Raw genomic sequence first — 21,649 nt, forward strand, 5'->3', positions numbered from 1 at the left:
TTTTCAGAGAAAATGCTAGGCACTGAGCACGCTATTCCTGGCAGACAAAGGCTGGAAAATGATGTTAATCTGCCTATTTTGGATTAAGAGACCAGATGAGCATTAGCAACTAGTTTTTCAGCCAAGGATTTGCAGCCTTCAGGGAGATCAAAATAAGAGTCAAGCAGCGCTGCAATTTAACTCTAAACGAGGAGTTATTTTTTAGTAGGAATTTGTTATTTCTTCAGCTTCTCTTGCAAATCCCATTCTCCAGGATCTTTGCCATGGAGGTGATTCTCCCAGCATTGCCTGATAGAAGGCTGCCCAGCCTGCTCACTCCTTCGCCGCAGTCATCCCAAAGGTCTCGTACCCTCAGAGCAGATAAGTGGGAATTTTTGCAGATCCCGCAGACCTAGGTCCCCCTTTGCAAGGAGCATCAATGGGGCATCGCTTTCTGCTGGTGCTTACAAGCCGATGCCGTTTCATTTCAGACCTCTGTGTACAGCTTGGGAACATATCAGTTATTATATATTTAATATGTACAATATATAATTAAATATTACTTAAATTAGGCTATATGGTGGGAAATACCCACAGCTGTTTCAGTGGACTGAAATAACCCTCCTCATTTTTATTTTTAGTAGTGCAGGTGACCTGTTAACTTTAATTAATTAAAGTAGTACATTTTCAGAGAAATAAACTCAACTGGAGAATGTCTTATGACAAGCCACTGTTATACGTCTTCTAATATTTTATAAATTAATGTTAATTAGATGGGAACCATGCTGTGATGAATTCTTCTGCTGATGGGTAAAAAAGAGTAGCGCAGCAGTTGCACATTAAATGTCCAGGCGTAGTTTCAAGCATTTGGTGTGCATTTAGAACAAATCTGAATTTTAATGACCCAACTTGCTGTGCGACATAAAATTCTAAGATAAAATGCAGATTTTAGCTGTACTAAAAGGCACACACAGCCTTATACCAAATTATGCATTTTCGTTGTGCTAAAAGGCGTGTGGTTTTGCAGCACGCAAGAAAGCAAAGAAAACCTGTGGCAAAACAAAAACTGCTGCATGTAGTATGCAGAAATGTATCTACTATCAATTAATTTGGTTTTAATTGAACAGTTTCTCTGCCTTTCACCCACCTTTCTCTTGAAGTCATGACATTTTTCTTCCAGTCGTCTTGAAATTAACACAACAGCGAAAACTTAAATCTTTCTTTCCCCCCCGCTACTTTTCTCTCCCACTGTTGTAACGTGCTCTCCAAAATTATTCCCCCCTCCCCTCAGCTGCTGTTTCATGATTACTGCAACAAAGGCAGACAAGATCTCTTTTAACTTCTTCCGCAGCCGTTGAAGCCTGCGGAGAGGAATGGGCCGGGGCTGGAGTACAAAGTCAGCTGGCGGCAGCGGGGAGTCGAGGCGGACTGGAACGAGGAGATGGTGAAGAAGCATTCTCTGACCCTGCGAAACACTCCCACCTTCGTGCCTTATGAGATCAAAGTCCAAGCAGTAAATAATTTAGGATCCGGTCCTGAACCAAATGTTACCATCGGGTATTCAGGAGAGGATGGTAAGTAGCGGAAACTTTCATGTAAAAATACGCTGCGTGGGGGATGCTTGCGATGCAGAACGATTGGATATAGAGTGATGGATTAGGTGTAGCCAGTGGCCAGAACTGCTTGAATGCCAGTGCTCAGCGTGATGGGCTACATGAGATGCAGATAAGACTGATGCTGAGTGCCATGGTTGCTAACTTGCTGGAGTTTGAGGGGTTTTTCGGAAAGGTCACTTGTGCTTTCATTAATCTCAGTTGCTGGCTTAATCTGAGTACTTGTTTGAAGGCCACAGTCCATAAGAAGCCTATGAAGTGTAGCAGTCATTGTGTTTTACTTGATGGGAAAAAATTCTTTCGTTGTCTGGGGCCTGATTCAACAGTTTAACACTGTCAGAAGTTAAGTACTCTGGCAATTAAGCAGAAACACTCAGGCGCTGGGCATTGTAAGTGGATGTATAGACGATGCCGTGTTCCCATGTAGGCTGGCTGTTACCTTGTCCGCTGAGGACTTGAGGAACAGGTCCCCTTCTCCGGCTGGGTTTCTGTCCAGCAGCTTTCCGTGGCTCCTGGGTGGCACAGCCCTCTCTCAGGTGCCTCTCTGCAGAAGTCTGCTTCCGCTGTAAGGCTTTGCTTTGGATCTACTCCTGCTCCAAGCCTCCTCCCCGAGTCTTCTCAGCACCTGGCCACCTCTGCTTTTGGACTATGCCTGCAGTGCCTCACCCAGGCCAGATAAAACAAAGAGGCTTTCTCTTCTTGCCACCCATTCTCACAAAACAGATGCCCAGGGCTGCTCTGAAATCACAGCAACGGCTTGTGATACCCACCCTTTGCGCATGCTCTTTGAGCTGCAGCTTCATGGTGGGCTTTAATAGTCATGTCCAGTAGGAGAAGTGGACATGCGGGAGGATTGCCCTGCTAATAGAATTAATGCTGGTGTCACTCAGGATGCAACAGCCTTGCTACACCTGTGGGAAACTGGATAAAGTCACTGCTGAGGCCACCCCTACACCTCTGAACAGCAGCCTGTCCCCTCTGGTGTCTAGAGGAGATATTTGGAGGACTAGAAAACCTACCCAGCTGCAGTAAGGCAATGCCAAGCTGCCCTTTAGGAAGCAACTCGGTTAAGCACTAACACCAACAGAAAAAAAAAGAATATTTTTTGTAGGAATTAAAGAATTAAATCAGCAAGGGAATAAACAGCATGGTGACCAGCTGGCGTGGGGTGCCAGGCTTCCCTCATCCCAGATATACAAATGCTTGTCGCCTTTGCAGGTGGTCGGCAGGAGGGGCTGGGGGGCTGGCAGAGAGGGGCGAGGGTGGCCAGCAAAGGGTTTGTGTTTCAGATCTGCAGATTAGTTTTATTCGTTAGACAGTGCTCATCCCATGGGGAATCTGAAGTCTTCAAGTTGGTTTTGTAAGAATGAAAAAACTGATGGTTTGACTGGCCTTTGAAAAGTCTGTGGTGGCGTAACCAGCTAAGGCGAGCATGTGGCGTGTGTTTTGCTGCTTATTGAAATGACGAGACAGCCACGTCCTCGGTGTAACACCCCGCGTCCCACCGCGGTTGCTGCCCAGCTGCAGTAGGTGAGTGGTGGGTGCTGCTGCTCCCACCTCTCCGCTCACTGCAGCTTCTCACAGGAGCCACTGTGGAGCATCGTGGTCCACGACAGGTTGATAGGAAACTGTCAGTAAAGTCACCGTGGTAGCCACAGATATAAAAAGTGTTACCAGCTTTACAGAGGGAAAGAAACCCCAGGGCAGGCTCTCTGTAGAGCTCCTCCCTTCGAGCGAGCGCTCCGGTGTCTGCCATGTCAGCCCTGCGTGGAACAGTTTGATGTTTACAACCTGCCGAGTGCTTCCTGGTGTTTCACCAGCGTAAGGTTTCGGTGCTGTGCAGACAGGAGAGTCCCCACTGCACACCCAGAGCGGGGCAACACGGAGGTCTGGGGGTCTTCTCTCCCCCGTAGAGTGTATGGCAGAAGAGGTGGTGAATAGTGACAGCGGAGAGGAAGAAACCCCACAGCATGTTTATTTTCTTTGTGTGTCTGTGATGGATATAATTTTATATCTATCAGTGGAAAATCTTCACTGTGATTCAGTTGTCAATGGATCAAGGCCTCTTTTTTCAGATGCTATAATAGCACTCTGTGTTGCAGAGTGATTAAAATCCTACTGTTTAATGAGTTAGTTGTAAAATGAAATTGATTATAAAAAAACTTTATGATTGCCTTCTTGAGTGCTGTGTTAATAGTTTTTTTTTTTTATATTCTCACTGCTGTAAGCATTACTTGAAACAGGAAATCATAAATACTGGTGTAGAAATTCATATGTCCCAGTGCACCTGTATTCCAGCCCGCAGCAGAAAGCCCCGATACAGCAAAATAATGTTTATTGGCCTGTTTTACCCACTGGATGCAGGTGGAATGGCTTTTTTCTTGCCTGCGGTAAGACTGCTTGAACTGCCACAGCTTGAGCTGGAAAGCCAAGCCCCGTGGCTGTGAACAGTGTGAGATGAGCTCTTGTAAGTGTCTTTAACAGGCAGCACTTTTGTTTTTACAGTTCCAGATGCCGCTCCTTCCGGTGTGTCGGTGGATGTTGTGAACAGTACGTTGGTCAAAGTCTTCTGGTTCGGAATACCAAGGGACAGAGTTCGTGGACATTTAAGAGGCTATAAGGTTACAAATTTCTCTTTAATTATTTTGCTGTAGTTGAATAAGCTATTCAATCAATCCCAGATCAAGGGTAGATTGCGATCTCTCATTACTGGGAAGATGAGTGAATTCAATATCGTGTTCAGCCCCATGCAACATAATTTCTTATAGAAATACCGATCTCAATGCAGGTCAGTTGGTGGAAAACGAAAAGCATGCTGGATGGAAAAAGGCATCACCCAGAGAAACACTTCCTAACATTTGTAGGAGACAGAAACTATGGGATGATTCCTGGTCTAGAGCCCTTCAGTGAATTCCGCTTAACTGTTCTGGCTTACAACGCCAAAGGAGATGGCCCGGAGAGCTCCCCCGTTGTGTTTGAAACTCCAGAAGGAGGTAAGGCAAAATGAGAATATGGGGCGGAGGGACATGAGCAGAAGTTGCCCTTGTAACAAGGCAAGTTGATTTCCTATTTAAAGGGTTAGTAAAATCTCCAGTATTCATAAAACTCTTCACTAGGAAGGGGAACTGCAGGTGTTGAGATAAACTATAGCCTCACTAAGCAAGCGTGTGTAGGGACGGCGCTGTTCAGGCTCCCTCTCTGAATGCTGCTCCCTCTGTCTTCCAGTCCCAGAGCAGCCACGGTTTCTAAGGATCCTGAACTTTGACAAGGACTCTGTCACACTGTCATGGGGACTTCCCAAGAGAGCAAATGGTCACCTTACTGGCTACATTTTGCAGTACCAGATAAGTATGTGTTTCACTTTGATTTTAGAATTTAAGCATTGTTAGTTAAAATAAAAAAGAAAAAGAAACAACAAAAAAAAGGGGGGGACGGGGACGGGGTGTGTGTGTGTGTGTGTTATATGCACAAAGTTATTTAAAACAGAGGCTGATGAGAAGGGCACTTTCTGAGATTCCTGATCAGAAAGATCCCTGATCAGAACAGCACGTTTTGGACTGCGATGTGCACACAGCCTGCTAGAGGGCAGGCTGAAGTCATCTTCCAGAGCAAAAAGTTTTCCATGCACTTTCCCGATACAAGGTCACATCGCTGCTATGCCCCATTCCATGTTTATAGACTAATTCAATTATTTCATATTTGTAAATTGTACCTAACATAGTAGTTAAGAAGACCCATAAACTGTAGGTGCATTTTACTGAAGTGAAACTCATTCAGTGCAAAATAGTTTGTAACCAGAGCACTTTAGCCATGTTTATTCAGTTCTTCACATTATATCAGTGTGCACCTCCTCCCTGTAAAATGCCTCAGCAGAATCGCAGACAGGTACCACCTGAGTCATGTTGTTGAGTCATCACATTGAGAAACGACTAAATACCAGGGGTATTTCTTTCTTTCTTGCCTACGAAAGACCTGAGTATCTGGGAAGAGACTGAATAGACAACCGCAGGCAAGGTCCAGTGTTGGTCCCACACTGCCACACCACCAGCTGTGAGGTGTGGTGACAGTTCAGGGTGTTTTATAGGTTTTTTGAGGATGGACCAGGGTTAGACTGTCCCCTGTTTACAAAAAAATAAAATTTAAAAAATGTACTTTTCACTTACCTCTGCTGATAGCAGAACTGCCCAGTTGCCTTGGCAAGCAGTGGCTAGAGGCTGGATCTTCTCGTTGTTTTGATGACTATAAGCAGAGAGTGGATCCATCTATGTAGGCGGGTTGGGAGCGGCAACCCCTCCTTTGGCTGCCAACTGTGCCAAGGCAGAGCAGAGCAAAGCAAACAGCCATCTGTTAACTTGCTTGTAAAAGTTTGCAGATGTTTGGAAGCCAAGCAGGAAGCCAAGCAGGAAGCGATTCATATATATTTCATGGTCTAGGAGACAGTAATTTTTACCTCCCACTCAGTCTGTGCATATCTAGAATCGGAGAGCTTTCTAAGAACGGTAATAGCTCACCAAATGAGATAAACCCCATTGAAGTGCTTGGCAGGCAGGTGAGGTATGCTTATTCAGGCTTCATCCTCCCACTTACTGCCGAGTGCCTCCCCTGCAGGAGCGTCCGTGCCTGTTTCATGTCCGTAGCCGTTAGCTGCTGGATCTGACTCGCCTGCCTTTTCCCTTTCAGTAAACGAAACACACGAAATCGGACCTCTGAACGACATCAGCGTGGCAAACCGCTCCACGCTCAGCTGGAGGCTTTCAGGTCTCAGCTCCAGTACCAAGTACAAATTCTATGTAAAGGCTTGTACAGTGAAAGGCTGTGGGAAGCCGGTCACAGAAGAAGGACTAACGATGGCTCAAGGGAGTAAGTTAATAGGCAATATGTTTTTATGTGGAGAAGCTCTAACAATAATGGGAAAATCTATTGAGAATATTCCAGGCTTGACATTTCCTTTGTAATTAGATGAAATAAATTTGTTTTCCTTTCCATGAGAACAATCAATGAACTTTTTAATGTAGCCATGCAGCTCTTCAGAAAAGTAGAGCTTATCTGTTTCATTTTGCTGTACAGGGCTGTGTTTCTGTTCCCAATGACCAACTCTTTTAAGCCATACTAGAATAAGTGAATTGCATTTGGTCATGAACAGAAAATTGAAGAACTAGATAATCTAATCTCAGGAATATTATAAAAATAAATTCCTCCCTTGCATGGAGATGGGGGACTTCCAGCAACATTGGGGGCAGGTATGTGACATGGAAAATCCAGATGAACATAAAGTTGACTGCAGTGCATTTGACCCGTTATATTACTATTATTTTATCAGAGACTGGAAGTGTCGTTTGTGTGCCACTTAGACCCTATCCTAAACCACTGATGTTTAGTGATTTAAAGGAAAATTTCAAGCACTGTATGGTAGCTCATCTTTCATATTTAGCTGAAATGAAATAAAACGTACTGTGCTCAGCAAGTCTGAAAACTCTACAATACCGAGGAACAAGTCCTTGCTATTAATCAGAAACCATTGCTGTGCGCTTACCACGGGGAAGGAGAAAGAGACTGTGATAAGCAAAAGAATCCTGGCTTCATCATTTTTAGCAATGATAACAGTCTGGAACAATGTTAATATAAAATAGAACAATGTTTCATGTTGCACAACATCCTGTTGGACTTGTAAGTCACAGAATCTCTTCAGTTACTGTTAAAAGAAGTAAAAAGTACTTTAAACTCATCACGTCCCATTTCAGGCTCCAATCATGAACTATCATCTGTTTTCTCAAGTAGCAAAACTCCTCAACTGTCTTGTAGCCTCCAGTCTCGCTGTAGTATACAGGTACTCACATGCCAGTAACTATTAATCCATCAGCGTGATTTAAAATTGATCTTCATTAAGGAAAGTAAAAGATGCAGGGTTTTTTTCAAGCTAAAAGTATACAGTTTCATTAGTTAATTTTTCTGGCCTTCATTGGGCAGCTGGAATGATGTTTTCTGGTCACTTAAGTCAGTAACTTTGAATATCCTTGTCAGGTTTTGTAAAATGCATCCTTGCCTGATATGCTTAAAAGGATGGTAATGTCACCATTCGTTTCTCATTCCCTTCTTTCCTAAGACTTCGTTGCAGCAGTAGAAGCAACTGTTTCTTGTGAAATGCTTGTAGAATATAGTATAGTTAATAAAAGCCGCAGGAGTCCAGTTCTGCGATTAGATGCTGGTACTCAAGCCACTCTGAATTAGGACACTGCATCTGTCACTGAGATGCCATTAGAGTTTTGTGTCGTTATTTGCTGGCTAAATTTCTTGAATATTTTTTCAACTAAACATGATAAGCTGAAAAAAAAAAATCACTTTTTTTCAGTGACCTTCTTGGGGTTTTAAGCTGTGGTGTGGGAAGCAAAGCGATTGCTCAAAATTAAAACAATCTCTCTTTCTGAAGAAAGGAATTGATTTCAAAAGTCAAAGTTTATCATTAAAAATGACCCACATAAATGACAAATATAAAATGTGGTGCCCTCTGAAATGAAACTCCATGACAGAGCACTCCAAGTTTCTTTGGGTTTTGATTCAGTGATTCGATATCCACTGTGTTCTGGTTTTAGTAATAAAAACCTAAAGTTCTCATTGTTCATTGTAAGACTTTGAGTAGCTTCCACTGCTGTAATACAGCTTTGCAGGCTGTGCCATGCGTATTTCAGCATTTCACAATGGGTTCTGCCAGGAAAGTGGAGATGTTGAGGTGGAAGCTACGGATTCATTCACATTTTATCATCGATGTACATGATCTGCATCACTGCTATCGCTTTCACTTATTTGCAGTTACCCCTGCCACTATAGGTTGGGATATGCGAGTATGCATGTTTCACCACTAAAATCAAGTCTGTTTAGGGAAAATTGTTGTGCTCTAAATGATAATTTTACCAGCCTATAATTTATGTGCAACCCATTTCCTGATGAGTTTGAAATGGCATGAATGACTGAATTTAGTAAAAAAAAAAAAATCTCTCAATTAAATAAATATAACTCCCAGTATAGATAAATGGGTAGATCATACCCTTCCTCTACAGCTGCAGCATCTTCCTCTGAGAATGAACCATTCAAATTCAGATTTTGTAAGGAGTAACACATTGCTTCACATCAGCAACACTTTACCAAAAGGTCAGTGAGTGGCTACTGATGGGAAAAGACCATCTCATGCTCACATCTCTATTTCTTCCTTGTCCAGCAGAGCAGTGCCACGCTCTGTGCCTGCCTGATGGCAGTGGGGAGCAAGCCCCTTGCTCGGCAGCGCTGCCTCTCTCAGAAGGGGCTGTTTCTGTGTAATTACTTCACTGAGGAAAACTACACTTTGGTGTTTGTCTCTAGGATTAAATGCAGGCCCACTGGAATTAGTGAGAAATAGGAGTAGGCAATACAAAAGCTTTCATTGATAGCATCCTTGTTGCATGATCCGACACGACCAGCATTGTCGGCTAATATGAAGGCAATGAAATAAAAGGTGTCTGTCTTACGAAAGATCATAAACAGAGCCGTAATGACTTGGATGTGAAACACTGATAGACAACCAAAGAGTTGTATCATTTGTTGATAAAATACTGTGGACAATCATGAAGAACCTGTGCAAAAGGATATTTGCATTGCAAAACAAATCCTAGTTTAAATTTTGTGGCTTTGCCTTGGTTTCATTCCATAGATGAAGGTATGCTGCCTTTAGGAAATGAGTTTTATCTCTAACTTTTTCATTTTTGGGCAGTATTTCTTAAATGACCTACAAACTAATTAATTTTCCCCTTGAAAATGTTGATTTCCCAATGATCGTTAGCCCTCAGAACCGTAACACATAATAATGTTTTGACGTAAGTGAAAATAATTAAATATAGCAGCCCTTCTTCAACATAAAGCTTCTTTTCATCTGGTTACCAGCATTTCTTGAGGATTACTAAACACGTATTACATGTTGAGAATTATTACTGTGTGACCAGAAATTCAAGCCTTAATGAAAAGTTCATCCAGAGGAAGCCGTACAGCTGTAGTTTTATTTTCCAGAGAGGCCAGAGAATAGAAGTTCACCAGTTTCATTATATTTCAGTGGCAATTGGCACGTAAATCCCAGAGGCTCCTTGAAAATCCTAGCCGGAGGGTACTAACCTTTGTGACACACCATAAGATGAGGAGAGTAACCATTTGTAACAAAACTTTGTATGGGTTTAGTTCTCTTCTGTCAGACAGAGTGAAAAAGGAAAAATACAACTGCCTTAGCCATATGTAACCACGGGTATTATTCCCAGCAGACCCTATGTGCTGGGAATCGGGAGAACCTGGTGAAATCTTGGGGAAAAGTTTCTTTTTCTGTCATTTATGCCACTCCACTCTGCTTCCTCTTTGGCTGGGGGAACTGTAGCCCATCAAACATCAAACACTGTTGCTAATTGCAGGCAACAAACCAGCCTGCCAGCCTGGCTGCTGCCCACCGGCTGGGCTGGGCAATGGGATCTGTGGTGCATTGCTGTTTCAAACTCCTATCGTTTTGAGCAAGAAAAATAGGCATGTTAAATATAATGTGCAAAATATATCGGTCTTGGAGTACTTGAAGCAAATTTGTGATTAACTGTTTGTCTTTGTCTTTTACACACACACACTTTGTCCTCTTGTATCAGTCTGCCCCAGTGCAGCCAACACAGAGGGGTAAAGAGTAGAGGAAGAGATGAACAAGCTGTAAGCTGTTGTCTTGTCCGAGCTCAGATTTCTCCTACAAATGGCAATCAGTACCAATAGATGACCACTAACTCACCTATAAATTCTTCTCAATAGACTTCACGTACAACAGGTTTACTAATCTCTATAGCTTAAAAGATTCCCAATTTAGCATGAGTTACCTCCAGCACTAAAAAAGCCCAGAAGCTTAAGGATACTTGCGATGCATATTTATACGCTTTTAATAGCCAGGCAGTAGGGGAAAATTAATGAAAGTTCAACTTTCCATTTATTGCAGCAGATGTATTTAGACAGGTATGGTTATAAATTAAGATGTTGCCCACAATTAGTATTTAGCTATTAGACTGCCAGGTTTTTTTTTTTATGTAAGTACGTTTTATAACAGATGTGCTAACTTTTTGAGAACTAGCGCTCTTGTAAGTCTTTGGGGGCAGTTTATATTGTTTTTCCCTTTATACCGTAAGCTTCTATAAAAAATGTGTGTTCTGTTGCTCTCATAAATCTTGAGGCCCGGTAGGAATATTGTAAAATTGCAGTTCAGTGTTTAATGTTCATGCGAGTCCCATGGTATGGCTGATAAATAGTGGAGGAAGATGAGAAGTGCTGGTGATATGCCTTTATTACTAATGCTGCTTCTCCCTTATTGTAGATTAAAAACCTAACCCAACTGCTTTCAATTTTCTGAAGCTAATTTCTGCAGCTCACTGACCTTTCAGTATGTTGGGCTTTTCCTTATCTGTATATCTTTGCTTTTATTTTTCAGGATGCTACACTGTTTTTTCTATTCCAGCCATCAAACTTGCCCCAATTAGCAATGCTTTCTCCTCTCTAGGTACTATATTGGGTGTGTAACACATACCAGAAAGAAATTGCATGGAAAGAAACTTCATAATCACCCAGCAGTGTACACCTGTACCGAGTTTTAAAGAAAAAAATTAAAATATTTTGTTTAGTGTTTTGGGCTAGGTGACATTAAACCAGCCTGGAGAGGCAATGGTAGATCCCTGGTCCCGGGTCAGGCTGGGCTCAAACCCTCATTCCCATAGGAGCATCCCAGCCCAGCACTGCTCGGTGTGCCAGGGCAGCAGCATGGCCAGAGGGGCTGATACAGCTGAGCAATAACCTGCCAGAAAAGGGTTCTTTTTCAGCTGTATCAGTTCCCCCGTTCTGCTTCTGTAAAGAGCTGACTGTTCAAAAAGAAGAGGCTGGCCCAAGCTGGAAATAAATAGGTGAAGGATACAGACTGGTTAAGTTGGTTTAAGGAAGCGCACGATGACCCCCCGCCGTGGGCTGCCGCTGAGCTCAGGGTTAAGCATTTTGCTTACCAGGTATTCAGGAGAAATGCTTCCTAAGGAGACGTGTGTCGGGTGCAGCGCGGACCCTGCGGTTGATGTGTCATGCCTGAGTGTTGTACGGTGTTTAATGTGCAGTGGGTTGAAGGTTCAAATTCACTCTTGTTACTTTATGGATAGTGTTTCCATTTAAATATGGTTTTCTGATGTCTTGATTTTAGAACATGTAATTAAAATATACCTGTGGTATCCTGTTGTTTAATTTGCAGTTTGATTAAAAATTATGGCTCATTATGCTTCATTTAGCAAAAATTACCGATAGATGGATTAATTTATGCTAATAAGCTGTGCTTCAGTATCAGCAGTATTTCAGCCGTTTGTGTTCTCTCTGAGTCCCAATGGTCTACTAATTTAACTGCTTATTGTAATACATGTATAGTTGCCTTGGAAAACTTATCTTGAACTGCTGCTTTGATTGTGCTTGGATTCATCTTAATCTTTTTGGTTTTTTCCCCTTCAGCTGTCAACTAAGCCTTAATCTCTGAAAGCTTCTTGCTTTGCTTGTTTACTAGTTTAAGTATTATCAAGCGTTGTTTTACTGTCAGTGCTAATCGGTCAAGTAGTTTTCAAATTATACTGTGTGCTCAACCCTTAGCTCAGACAACTTTGGGTAAAGCAGGCAAATTAGGCAACTGAACACAATTAAAAATTGATGTTTATTAAGTGCAGCCCCTCCCAATTCTCTCCTGCCGTGGAGGGCAGGCGCACCCCCATGTTGGACCCATGGTTTGACTACAGAGGTCTCCTGTGTCGACATGCAGTTCTGAGTTGACTTGGATGAACAGGCTTTTCGTGTTCAGGCGGTGGTTGCTTAACCTCTGTAGATGTCCTTTTTTCTGTTATCCGCAAATGCTGTTTTAACAAAGCTTATTTAATACCCTGCCATCTTAATGCAGACAGAAATCACAATAGGCATTTTGCAAGTAAAAAGGCTCTAAAAGTAGGGCTACTGGAATTTCCCTTCTACCTCCTAACCAAATATTAAACTCATCTGCAACATGTAAATGCCTAAACATCAATTTAAAAGCAAACTTCAGCTATACCGAAAACAGCGCTTTGTGCAGGCATTGTGGAATTTAAAAGGACATGGAAAATCAGTGTCAGCAGAGAAATGAGTACAAATCCCAATGTTAATTTTTTTTTCTGTGAGACACATAAGAATCTATTTCCAGATAACAAGCTGTCTGTGCTTCCCTGCTGAGTTCAGTTCAATGGGAGAAGCGTCAAACCCCAGATTATCTATACAAAGCAAGCCCACTTTCAAGTTGTAATTTTTTAAGCACGCATTAGTTAAAGCAGATCTGTAATCCCCCATCAATATTAACTTTCATCCTGGGAAATGTACAAACCCCTTCATAAACATCAGGATTACTTCAGTCTGCTGTTTATTTTATCTGATAGAATATTAAAAATCAAATAAGGGGAATGTTTTTTACTTTACTGCCTGCTTTGGAAAATCAGCTTACCTGATGACAAATGTTAAAAATCCTCGTGTGTCGTGTTTGTGTGTTATTTACGTTATTTGTAACTGCATTTCACAGGCTTTTTGTTCAATGAATACGATTAATCAATATGACTTAAATATGTACATTCCATAGGTAAAGGGATCGGCAAGATTTCAGAAGCAGTAAAACCCACCCAAAAGTTTCACCCCATTGAGGCGCTTGAGCCTGGAACTGAATATACAGTTCGTCTAGTGACTAAGAATTGGGTTGATAACAATAGCATTTTTGAAGATGTAATTGAGACAAGGGGGAGAGGTGAGACACGAAACCCTTCAAGGTGATAAAGATTTATTTTGAATGTAAATAAATGCTGAGGTTACATCTTACATTGTGCAGTGAAAGTGTACCAAAATCTTAATTTTGTTCGGTGATTTTTAAGTTGACCTTTGCGGCTGAATCCCACGGGAGCATAAATGCATCCGTGGTTCCCGGCAGAGCCCTGTGCTTGTACTTGATGCACGATAGCCTGGAACAATTACAAACCTTTACAAACCAGTTTTCCCTCCTATGCGATTTGGAAAGGGTAGTACTGTGGTACAATCCATTTTAAGTGTCCCACTCCAGCGGTTTGCATGTAGCGGGTGCACTTTTAACTCTATTTCTTTCGCAAAACTGCTTTTGCATGAGAGGCTTAACAATTCTCTGCTCAGCTTTCCTATTTGGCATTAATCCTTTGAGTCGACTGCTCTCTCAGAATTACCTTTCCAAAATGTCTGTATTGTGCCTTGTATGCTGCACGTTCCCCATAAATCTAAAAATGTCAGTCTCCGGACATATTTCTGTCTTGCTGTTCTTTAAGTTGAACACAAAAAGTAGTGATAGACTGATTTAATTAGGATCCAGCGAAGATCATGTTCTGTTTTCATGTTATAGGAGGATGATGCCCTTTTCCTCTGATTAATTTTCATCTTTTTTACTCCTCTTCTGTTTTGCAAAGCCTATGCTGGCATTTATGATGGAATTTCCACCCAGGGGTGGTTTATTGGACTGATGTGTGCCATCGCTTTGCTCACCCTGCTGCTGCTAACTGTTTGCTTTGTCAGAAGAAATAAAGGAGGAAAATACTCAGGTAAATGGATTTATTGTCCTTTCACTATGTTCACATCTTAATAAAGAGCATCCTTCAGACTTTTATCTCTGGAGGCTGCAAAGCCGCGAGCAGAAACATCCAATTAGGATTTGTAGCTTTTGATAAATATCCACAAAATGGAATCTAATGAACAAAAGTGAAACTGTGCTCTCTGGGCGAGATACTGCTGTGTGCTGGTCAGAGATCTTGCAGAGGCCTCCTTGAATCTTCCAGCATTTAATCCAGCCGTAGAGTCAAGGTCCTTCACCAGCTGCACCCTGAGCCGCACGGGGGCTGCCGGCTCGCTTCCCACCTGGCAGCTGCTGCTTGGCATCCCAACATCGCTTTCCATGGGTAGCCAAACTGCTTAACAATAGAAGATTTTGCTAAAAGTCATTCTTTAATTTTCAAAGCAGTGAGTAAGGATTCAAGCGTAACTATTTAAGTATAAATCTGGTTGCCCGGAGTGACGGCAGATGCCCCATCCCTGGAGGTGTCCAAGGCCAGGCTGGATGGGGCTTGCAGCAGCCTGGGCTGGTGGAAGGTGTCCCTGCCCGCGGCAGGGTGGTGGACTAGATGACCGTTAAAGGTCCCTTCCAATCCAAACCATTCTGATTCCATAGACACTTGCAAGCTTTCTTACAAAGCAGGGAATGGCTGCAGACCCTAGACGGCAGCGTGCTGTTGTGCCCAGCCACAGACGCAGTGTGAGCCACTGCCCCCTGCATTAGGCAACAGGCAGCTTGCCCATTGCACCTATGGAAAGAAAAGTCCACGGAGAACATGGCATACAGATCTGTGCTTTATTTTATTTGTACAGTGAAAGAGAAAGAAGATCTGCATCCAGATCCCGAAGCTCAATCAATAAAAGATGAAATCTTTGGGGAATATAGGTAAATAGGACCTGCTTTAACAAGCATTTTTATTTGTTGGGGATTTGTTTGTTTCCAGATGTCATCGTTATTTAGGACATTTTTATAGCATGCAATTAATGCTATTTTTCATTTTCAAAGCAAACCTCATAGGAGTGGGTAATAGTAGGAATATAAGGGTATATGCAGTATACTTAAATCCATCCAAGTCGGGATATAAGTAAATGTTGATGTATCAGTGGTTTTCACTTGCTTTTTTTTTTTTAAATTAGCATTTATGAATAATGTACATATATATGATAATTTGGGTTCCTACTGTAATGTCCACTGAAGTCAATAGGAAGACTTTTATGTCTTCAGTGGGTATCTGACACCCAGTCAGGCCTAAATCGTGTAATATGGGGAACGTTCATTTAGTGGAAGAGAATTTTAAAAAGTTTAAAATACAGTAAGAGATGGCAAAAACCCAAACAAACGTAACTACAGAAGTTTCTGTAGGAGAACTGAAAATAATCACTTTGGCTGCTTTAAAATAACTAAAGCTTACAATGTTACCTAACTGTGGTGTGAAAAAAGTGCATCATTATAAGAACTGTGGTGGAAAACTGGTGTCACTGGCCTTAAGGGCGTAAAATTTCTATTCAAATCCCACTTATATATCCTACATTATTTGTACTGAAATAGGGTTTTTTTTCTGCATAATTTCATCTTTATTTAATTTTTAATGCTTTCTAATGGGACAAATATTTAGAAAGGTAAGAAAGTCCTGAGGTTAATAACTTTGACCCCCTCCTTTTCCCTGAAACTCCAAACTTGTCTTTTTTATCAATAGAAGTACCATGTGAAAAAAGGTAGCAAATATTTTTAGTGTATTGATTAAACACATTATTAACTAGATGCTGAAGAGGTAAAGTTCAGGTGTATTTCTCTGGCCTTCCTTAGATAACATTACCAAAGCTCTGACACTTAGTTGGCATCAGCAAGGGCCATAATTGAGTAATTATGTACTTAGTTCAGAGGCCTGATTTGGGGTTTTTTTTGTAGTCTTTTAATCTGTGTTCCCAATCACCCCAAACGTTGTGTTCAGGCAGGAGTGGCCAGTGGAGTTTCCTTTTTCCCTGAATTTTGGTGGGTCTGGGCTTGTCCATGAAATCGCCATTGAACATTGAGTGCATATGAGCAGATAAAGACACTCAGATTCTGCTTTCCTTTTTCCTTGTGTTTCCCCTTTAGCAGAGAGAAACTCCATCAGTTACAGTCAGATAACAACAGGACAAATTAAAAAAGGGGAAAAAAACCCCTTTTTCATTCATCTCAAATCAAACAGCTGCTCACAAAGCAGTGAGATACGACCTACACCTGATGCCCCATGCCACAACTTTGTATGGGTTCACTCACACACCTTGAAAGAAAAATGAAATAAATAGGCCCTGAATATTGCCCGCTGTTTTGTAAAATGAAAACATCTCTTTCTGTAAGGTGCCGAAGCTTGATATTGGCACTGGCACTGGAGTGGATCCCTCAGATCCTTTCCAGCATTCCCTTTTCTTTCCCCTTTGCTTTTTGCCTGTTCTGCTCTCTGCCCGAGGCAAAAAGGGGTAAAAAAACCCCAAATTTATGTTTGCCTTTTTAACCGAATCCATTGTGGTAATAATGACAGAATCAGGTACGTGGGGCACTCAGGGGTGTGTGACCTGGCAGAAGTGCCCCAGACCCAGCAGGACTCGAGGGGTCACATCACTCCCCAGGTACCACCCAGAGCTGTTTCCCTCGCTCTTCCCTCCTGCTGCTTGCTTTCACAATAAAAAGAGCAGTTTCCGTGCTTGCAATTAAAAGCTAGATTTTTGGAAAGGCATTTTTTTGTTTTGTAGTGACAGCGATGAAAAGCCGCTGAAAGGCAGCCTCCAGTCAATTAACGGGGACATTAAAGCCACTGAAAGTGCTGATAGTCTGGTAGATTATGGCGAAGGGGAGCATGGGATGTTCAATGAAGATGGTTCATTTATTGGAGCTTATTCTGGATCTAAGGAAAAAGGATCAGTGGAAAGCACTGGGAGTTCAACAGCAACTTTTCCTCTCCACGCCTAAAATATTAGCAAGAATGATTCGTGTTTAATTGTGATATTTATCTTGATTAGTACTCCGCAGTTACCCCATGTGATTGGAAGCAGGTTGCCAATTGAGCCAGTCAGGAACCTGACATCCAGGTAATACGAAAACAAGTCACTGCCACTAAAAGATGATTTTCCATCCTAATTTCTAGGTGTTTACTTCTAATTAAAACAAAACAAATAATTCTTTACTATACAAAATGTCTTAATCTTACCAAAACAGAATTTCTCAGTGTTACATCTGTATACTTAACTGCTACTCCGTGTATTTCTAAGGTTTGGAATATGTTTCTCTGTATAGTATTTTATTTTTTTTTCCTGTATGCCTGTGGTCACTTTGTACATACATGTATATGTAGTATTCTCTCTTGTACTGTGGCCTCAGCATTGTAGAGGTTATAACACAACAAGAAAATCAAACAAAACCAAGTAACTCTGCAAAGTGACACAATGCATCCTACTGAGAAAAACAATAATTTAAAATACTGGAGAAATATATTCTATATATTGTATAATGTTTCATAAAGAAATAAACTGCTTGTGATACTCTAGAATTACTTTAGTGGTTTCAGCTGACTGCAATTACCAATACTTAGAGATGCAACTTTATCCACAGAAAAATTGCTCTTAAAAGACAAAACTCTGGCCTTGTGGATGAATCTTCTGTCCAGTAGCTGGCACTATTTCCTTAAATAAGTTAAGCTGCAGTATCTTTCCTGTGGCAAGGCAAAACAGGGTTCCCATCCACCATCATTAGAAAGTATTTTAATTTGTTTTCCCGAGTCTCTGCAAGCTGCATTTCTAAGCAAAACGCTTGTTGTCTGTCTCATATCTGTATATTTGTGCGCTAGCATACATTTCATGGAGACGTTGTACATATGATATTAATATTGACACAAGTAAAAATCAACCTTCTATTATTTTGAAATGAGACACGTTGCTAGCATGAGTCTGTATAGCTGTGTAGGAATGAGTAGAATTGCTTCTCGTTATGAGTTTGGACCAACAAAACTAGTTTTCAGAAGGAGTTGTGTGTATACAAGTCATAGAAATCTCACCTCTTTCTAGTGTCACATCAAATAGACCTACCTGACTTTCAAGAGATCATTTATTTTCAAGCTACTCATTGTTAAATAAACAGAAGCGAAAGCAAAGAGAAAATATTATGGTATAGTTTCTTTTATATTTTGTTTACTGAATGCTGGTTTAAATCTCATAATTTTCTTTGCCTCTCCAACACTAACTCAGCAAAGCTGTACGGCACATTTTTTTGGTCTTTTTGTATTGGAATCTCCTGAATTTCTTTGAAAGCATTTGTATCTTTGAATACGCTTATTTGAGTAGAGCATCGATATGGCTTCACTTCTTGCACTTACAAATGGCTGGCGCTTCAGTTGTAACGTTTTTTTAAAATAGTTACTGCAGGAGGAATAGATCCTAAAAGCCATTTTGCATCGGGAGAGTAATTAGGCAACTATCCCCAATGGCTCCTTCATGGCCTCCATTACTTCAATGGAAGAAAGAGAGGAAGCAGGAATTACTGACATGGTGACGAGTTTCCAGGAACAGCTACACTTCAGACTGGTTATTTGCCCGCAGAGGTGGGGGTTGTTTCCAGCAGTAACGCTGCGGTTCGCACACAGACCCCTGGGGCTTGGGCTCCTCCCCAGTGCCCAGTGCCTTCCCAAAGCAGTGGCCTTGAGAAGCTCGATGCTTCTGCTTATCTGTTCCTCTTTTTTAAAAAAAATAATTATTTATTTTATTTTATTTTAGCTTCTAAGGGCCTTTCGTATAGCCTTCAGTTGGGAAAAGCAAACCCCAAACAGCCAGCCCAAAACCGCCAGTGATGCCGTGTGTATGAGTGTAAAAGGATGAGTGGAAATCTGCCCTGAGTCACAAATCGCCCCACTCCATGCTGGTGACACAAATGATTCACTTTTTTTATTACTTATTAAAGGGTTTTTTTCTGTCATTCCAATCCAAATGCTGGAAAAGTCCAAAGTAATTTTCATTTTTGAAAAAAATCCTCATTTTAAAAAGAAGGGAGTGTATAATTGGAGAAATGTGACAACTGGCATCTGGCCAACAGAGACATTTCACACCAGGATCTTTCCCTGCTGGCTCTTGCCTGCTGCAGCCCAAACCAGGTAAATCCTTGGGACTGATTACAGCGGTGACAGCCTTTGCTGCAAGCTTGGGGCTGTTTGTGGTGTAATTCCTTCAGGAATCATTCGCACTAGCGCATAGGCAAGGGTCTTTGAAAATAGGAGCAACGTTAGGGAGCCAAACTGGGGTGGGATTCCCTGGATCCCAGCTCGTGGGCGGTGTGGAGGGCTGGGGAGGGCTCTCCTGGTGGTGGCTGTGCCAGCAGAGCGCACCAGCCGCGGGGCACCGGCACGGGCAGAGCTGTGGGCAGGCACCCGGGGGGGGGGGCAGGATGCAACCCATCCGCAGTCCCAGTCAGCCGATTGCTTGTCCTTCGGGTCACTGCAGATCAACTAGACTCCTTGTCCCAGAAAATGCCTATGCTAACAGACACAAATTTCAAATCATATTATTGAGTGTCAAATTATCGAATAATGAATATAAATCCCCTGTGCTATCACTTGCTCTGTTGCTGCTAAGAGATGTTTATGACATTCCTGTGATGTGCTACTCATCTGTGCCAGTATGAGTGCTTTTTCTATTAAAATTTTAATTCAGATCCTTAAATCTTAATGTTGGTGTTTCATGATGCCTTAGGGCCTAAAAATCATGCAGTGACAAAAAGATGTGCAGTGGAATTTCTACAGCATGCGCTGACTTTTGAGGAATATGCCCAATGAATATTAAGCAAATGGCTAAAACTCCTGGGGAATCTCACTCAGCTGAGCTTTTTTCTCTTTCCCAATAATTTATTTTGCTTTCCCCTCCCCCCCCCTCTGCTGGGGTTTTATTTTCTATTGTAAGGGTACCACTCATACAGTGTACTTTGGAAAGTGCAGGACACTAATGGTTTTCTAGAGATTTGCTTTCAAAAGTAAACTAACTGAGCAAGCTTAGGTTTTCCTGAGCAGTTTTCTGTCATTGCCAGGGGATGGGCTGCATTTTTTCTAGGGCAGTCTGTTACAGGTGAGAGGGAGCATGGCCATGTAGGCTGAATAAAAAGTATCACCAACTGTACCACAGTTCTGAAATAGTATGTTAAGTCAAGTAACTTTTTTTTTTTTCTCCCCACTCTGGCCAGAAGTGTTTATTGAAATTAGTTGCTGGAAATCTGTGCTGGTTTCATTAATGAATGCCTAGCAGGGAATTGCAGGCTGCCTGCTGGGAGGAGGGAGTCAGGGGTGGCCAGCCGTGTGAGCCTGCAGGCGTGCTGGGCAGGGAATTATTAATTACCGATGCCATGGCTGTTAGCTTGGTTACATTTGGTTACGCTGTGCCATTACGTTTTGCTGGCAGTTACAAGTGTGAGAGGGGAAATGACACTTGCAGATTTGGTATCTTAGTCAGCCCAGGATGCAATTTCATCCAGCAAGGAGGAGGCATTCCCCTGGCTCCAGGAATCCTGGCTTGCGGATTTAAGCAGCCTCCTCTGGAACAAGAGAGGGGTGGATGTTTCTCAAAAAGTTGTGCAGTTTTATCTGTGCAAAAGATGAAACAAATAAAATTAAATCTTCTAACTAATGGGGAAAAAAACCCCTATGTGATAGCTCCTGTGCAAATGAGCCATTTGTGTTCACAGAGCAGCGTACCATTGGTTTGGTATGGACTGCAATCTCAGACCTAAGTATTTTTAAATATATATGTATATATAAAATGTAATTGCACAATCAAGACTTGTAGGAGTGGCCCCAGATTCATTTTCTGGTGAAATCTGGGGGGTTCTTGAGACCAGGTCCCCAGATTTTGCCAGAAAATGAATCTGGGGCCATTCCTACAAGTTCTTGATTGTGCAATTACATTATATATATATACAATAACGTAACAGCACAGGGCTGGGTATCAGAGCCCTCCTGGGGCTGGATCTTTAGGAAGGGCAGAATTAGGAACCAAATCAGAAGATGACTTTCCCCTCTGGATAAAAATATGTGTGTATGTATAATAAATTTTAAAACCTTTGCAACTCAAGTTTTAAATGGATCTAATTAGCATATCATGTAATGATTTGTGATATTTGTTGTGTTCTGTTCTTCTTACACCAATTTTAATGAGTAGCTCTTTTTCTGATAACTGCTTCCATTGACTGAATGGGTCAGAGCCAATGCACTGAGAGGTTTTAATGAAAGTGTTCAGGCCGAGATTATTTTTGAGATGAAAACAAATAGTAGCACAATCTTTCTATGTAAAAGGGTGGGGATTTGTAACAGTAATTCCACATGCAGTTTTGTAAACTGAAGTTAGAATAAGATTCACTGATCCTTGCATGCTTCTGAAAGGAAATATCATAAGTTTTTATAGTCATT

At 41.8% G+C, this 21,649-nt stretch overlaps 1 protein-coding gene across 8 annotated transcripts in view; it reads left to right on the top strand.

Moving 5' to 3' along the window:
• CHL1 (cell adhesion molecule L1 like) overlaps positions 1-20,874 on the top strand; it is a 138,257-nt gene extending 117,383 nt beyond the window's left edge. For 5 of the 8 annotated variants that reach the window (XM_037386358.1, XM_037386357.1, XM_037386354.1 and 2 more), the window contains 9 exons: positions 1,331-1,553; positions 4,098-4,213; positions 4,381-4,585; positions 4,818-4,940; positions 6,273-6,452; positions 13,246-13,407; positions 14,090-14,221; positions 15,042-15,114; positions 16,965-20,874. In XM_037386358.1, coding sequence (XP_037242255.1) covers positions 1,331-1,553; positions 4,098-4,213; positions 4,381-4,585; positions 4,818-4,940; positions 6,273-6,452; positions 13,246-13,407; positions 14,090-14,221; positions 15,042-15,114; positions 16,965-17,181 — 1,431 coding nt within the window. In that variant the 3' untranslated portion in view covers positions 17,182-20,874. Of the gene's footprint in view, positions 1-1,330; positions 1,554-4,097; positions 4,214-4,380; positions 4,586-4,817; positions 4,941-6,272; positions 6,453-13,245; positions 13,408-14,089; positions 14,222-15,041; positions 15,115-15,844; positions 15,849-16,964 lie in introns of all 8 variants that reach the window. The other 3 variants (XM_037386361.1, XM_037386360.1, XM_037386362.1) reach the window with 3 other exon arrangements.
• Positions 20,875-21,649: the final 775 nt, after the last annotated feature.

Source organism: Falco rusticolus, chromosome 4, assembly GCF_015220075.1.
Source record: "Falco rusticolus isolate bFalRus1 chromosome 4, bFalRus1.pri, whole genome shotgun sequence".
Taxonomy (NCBI): Eukaryota; Metazoa; Chordata; class Aves; order Falconiformes; family Falconidae; genus Falco; species Falco rusticolus.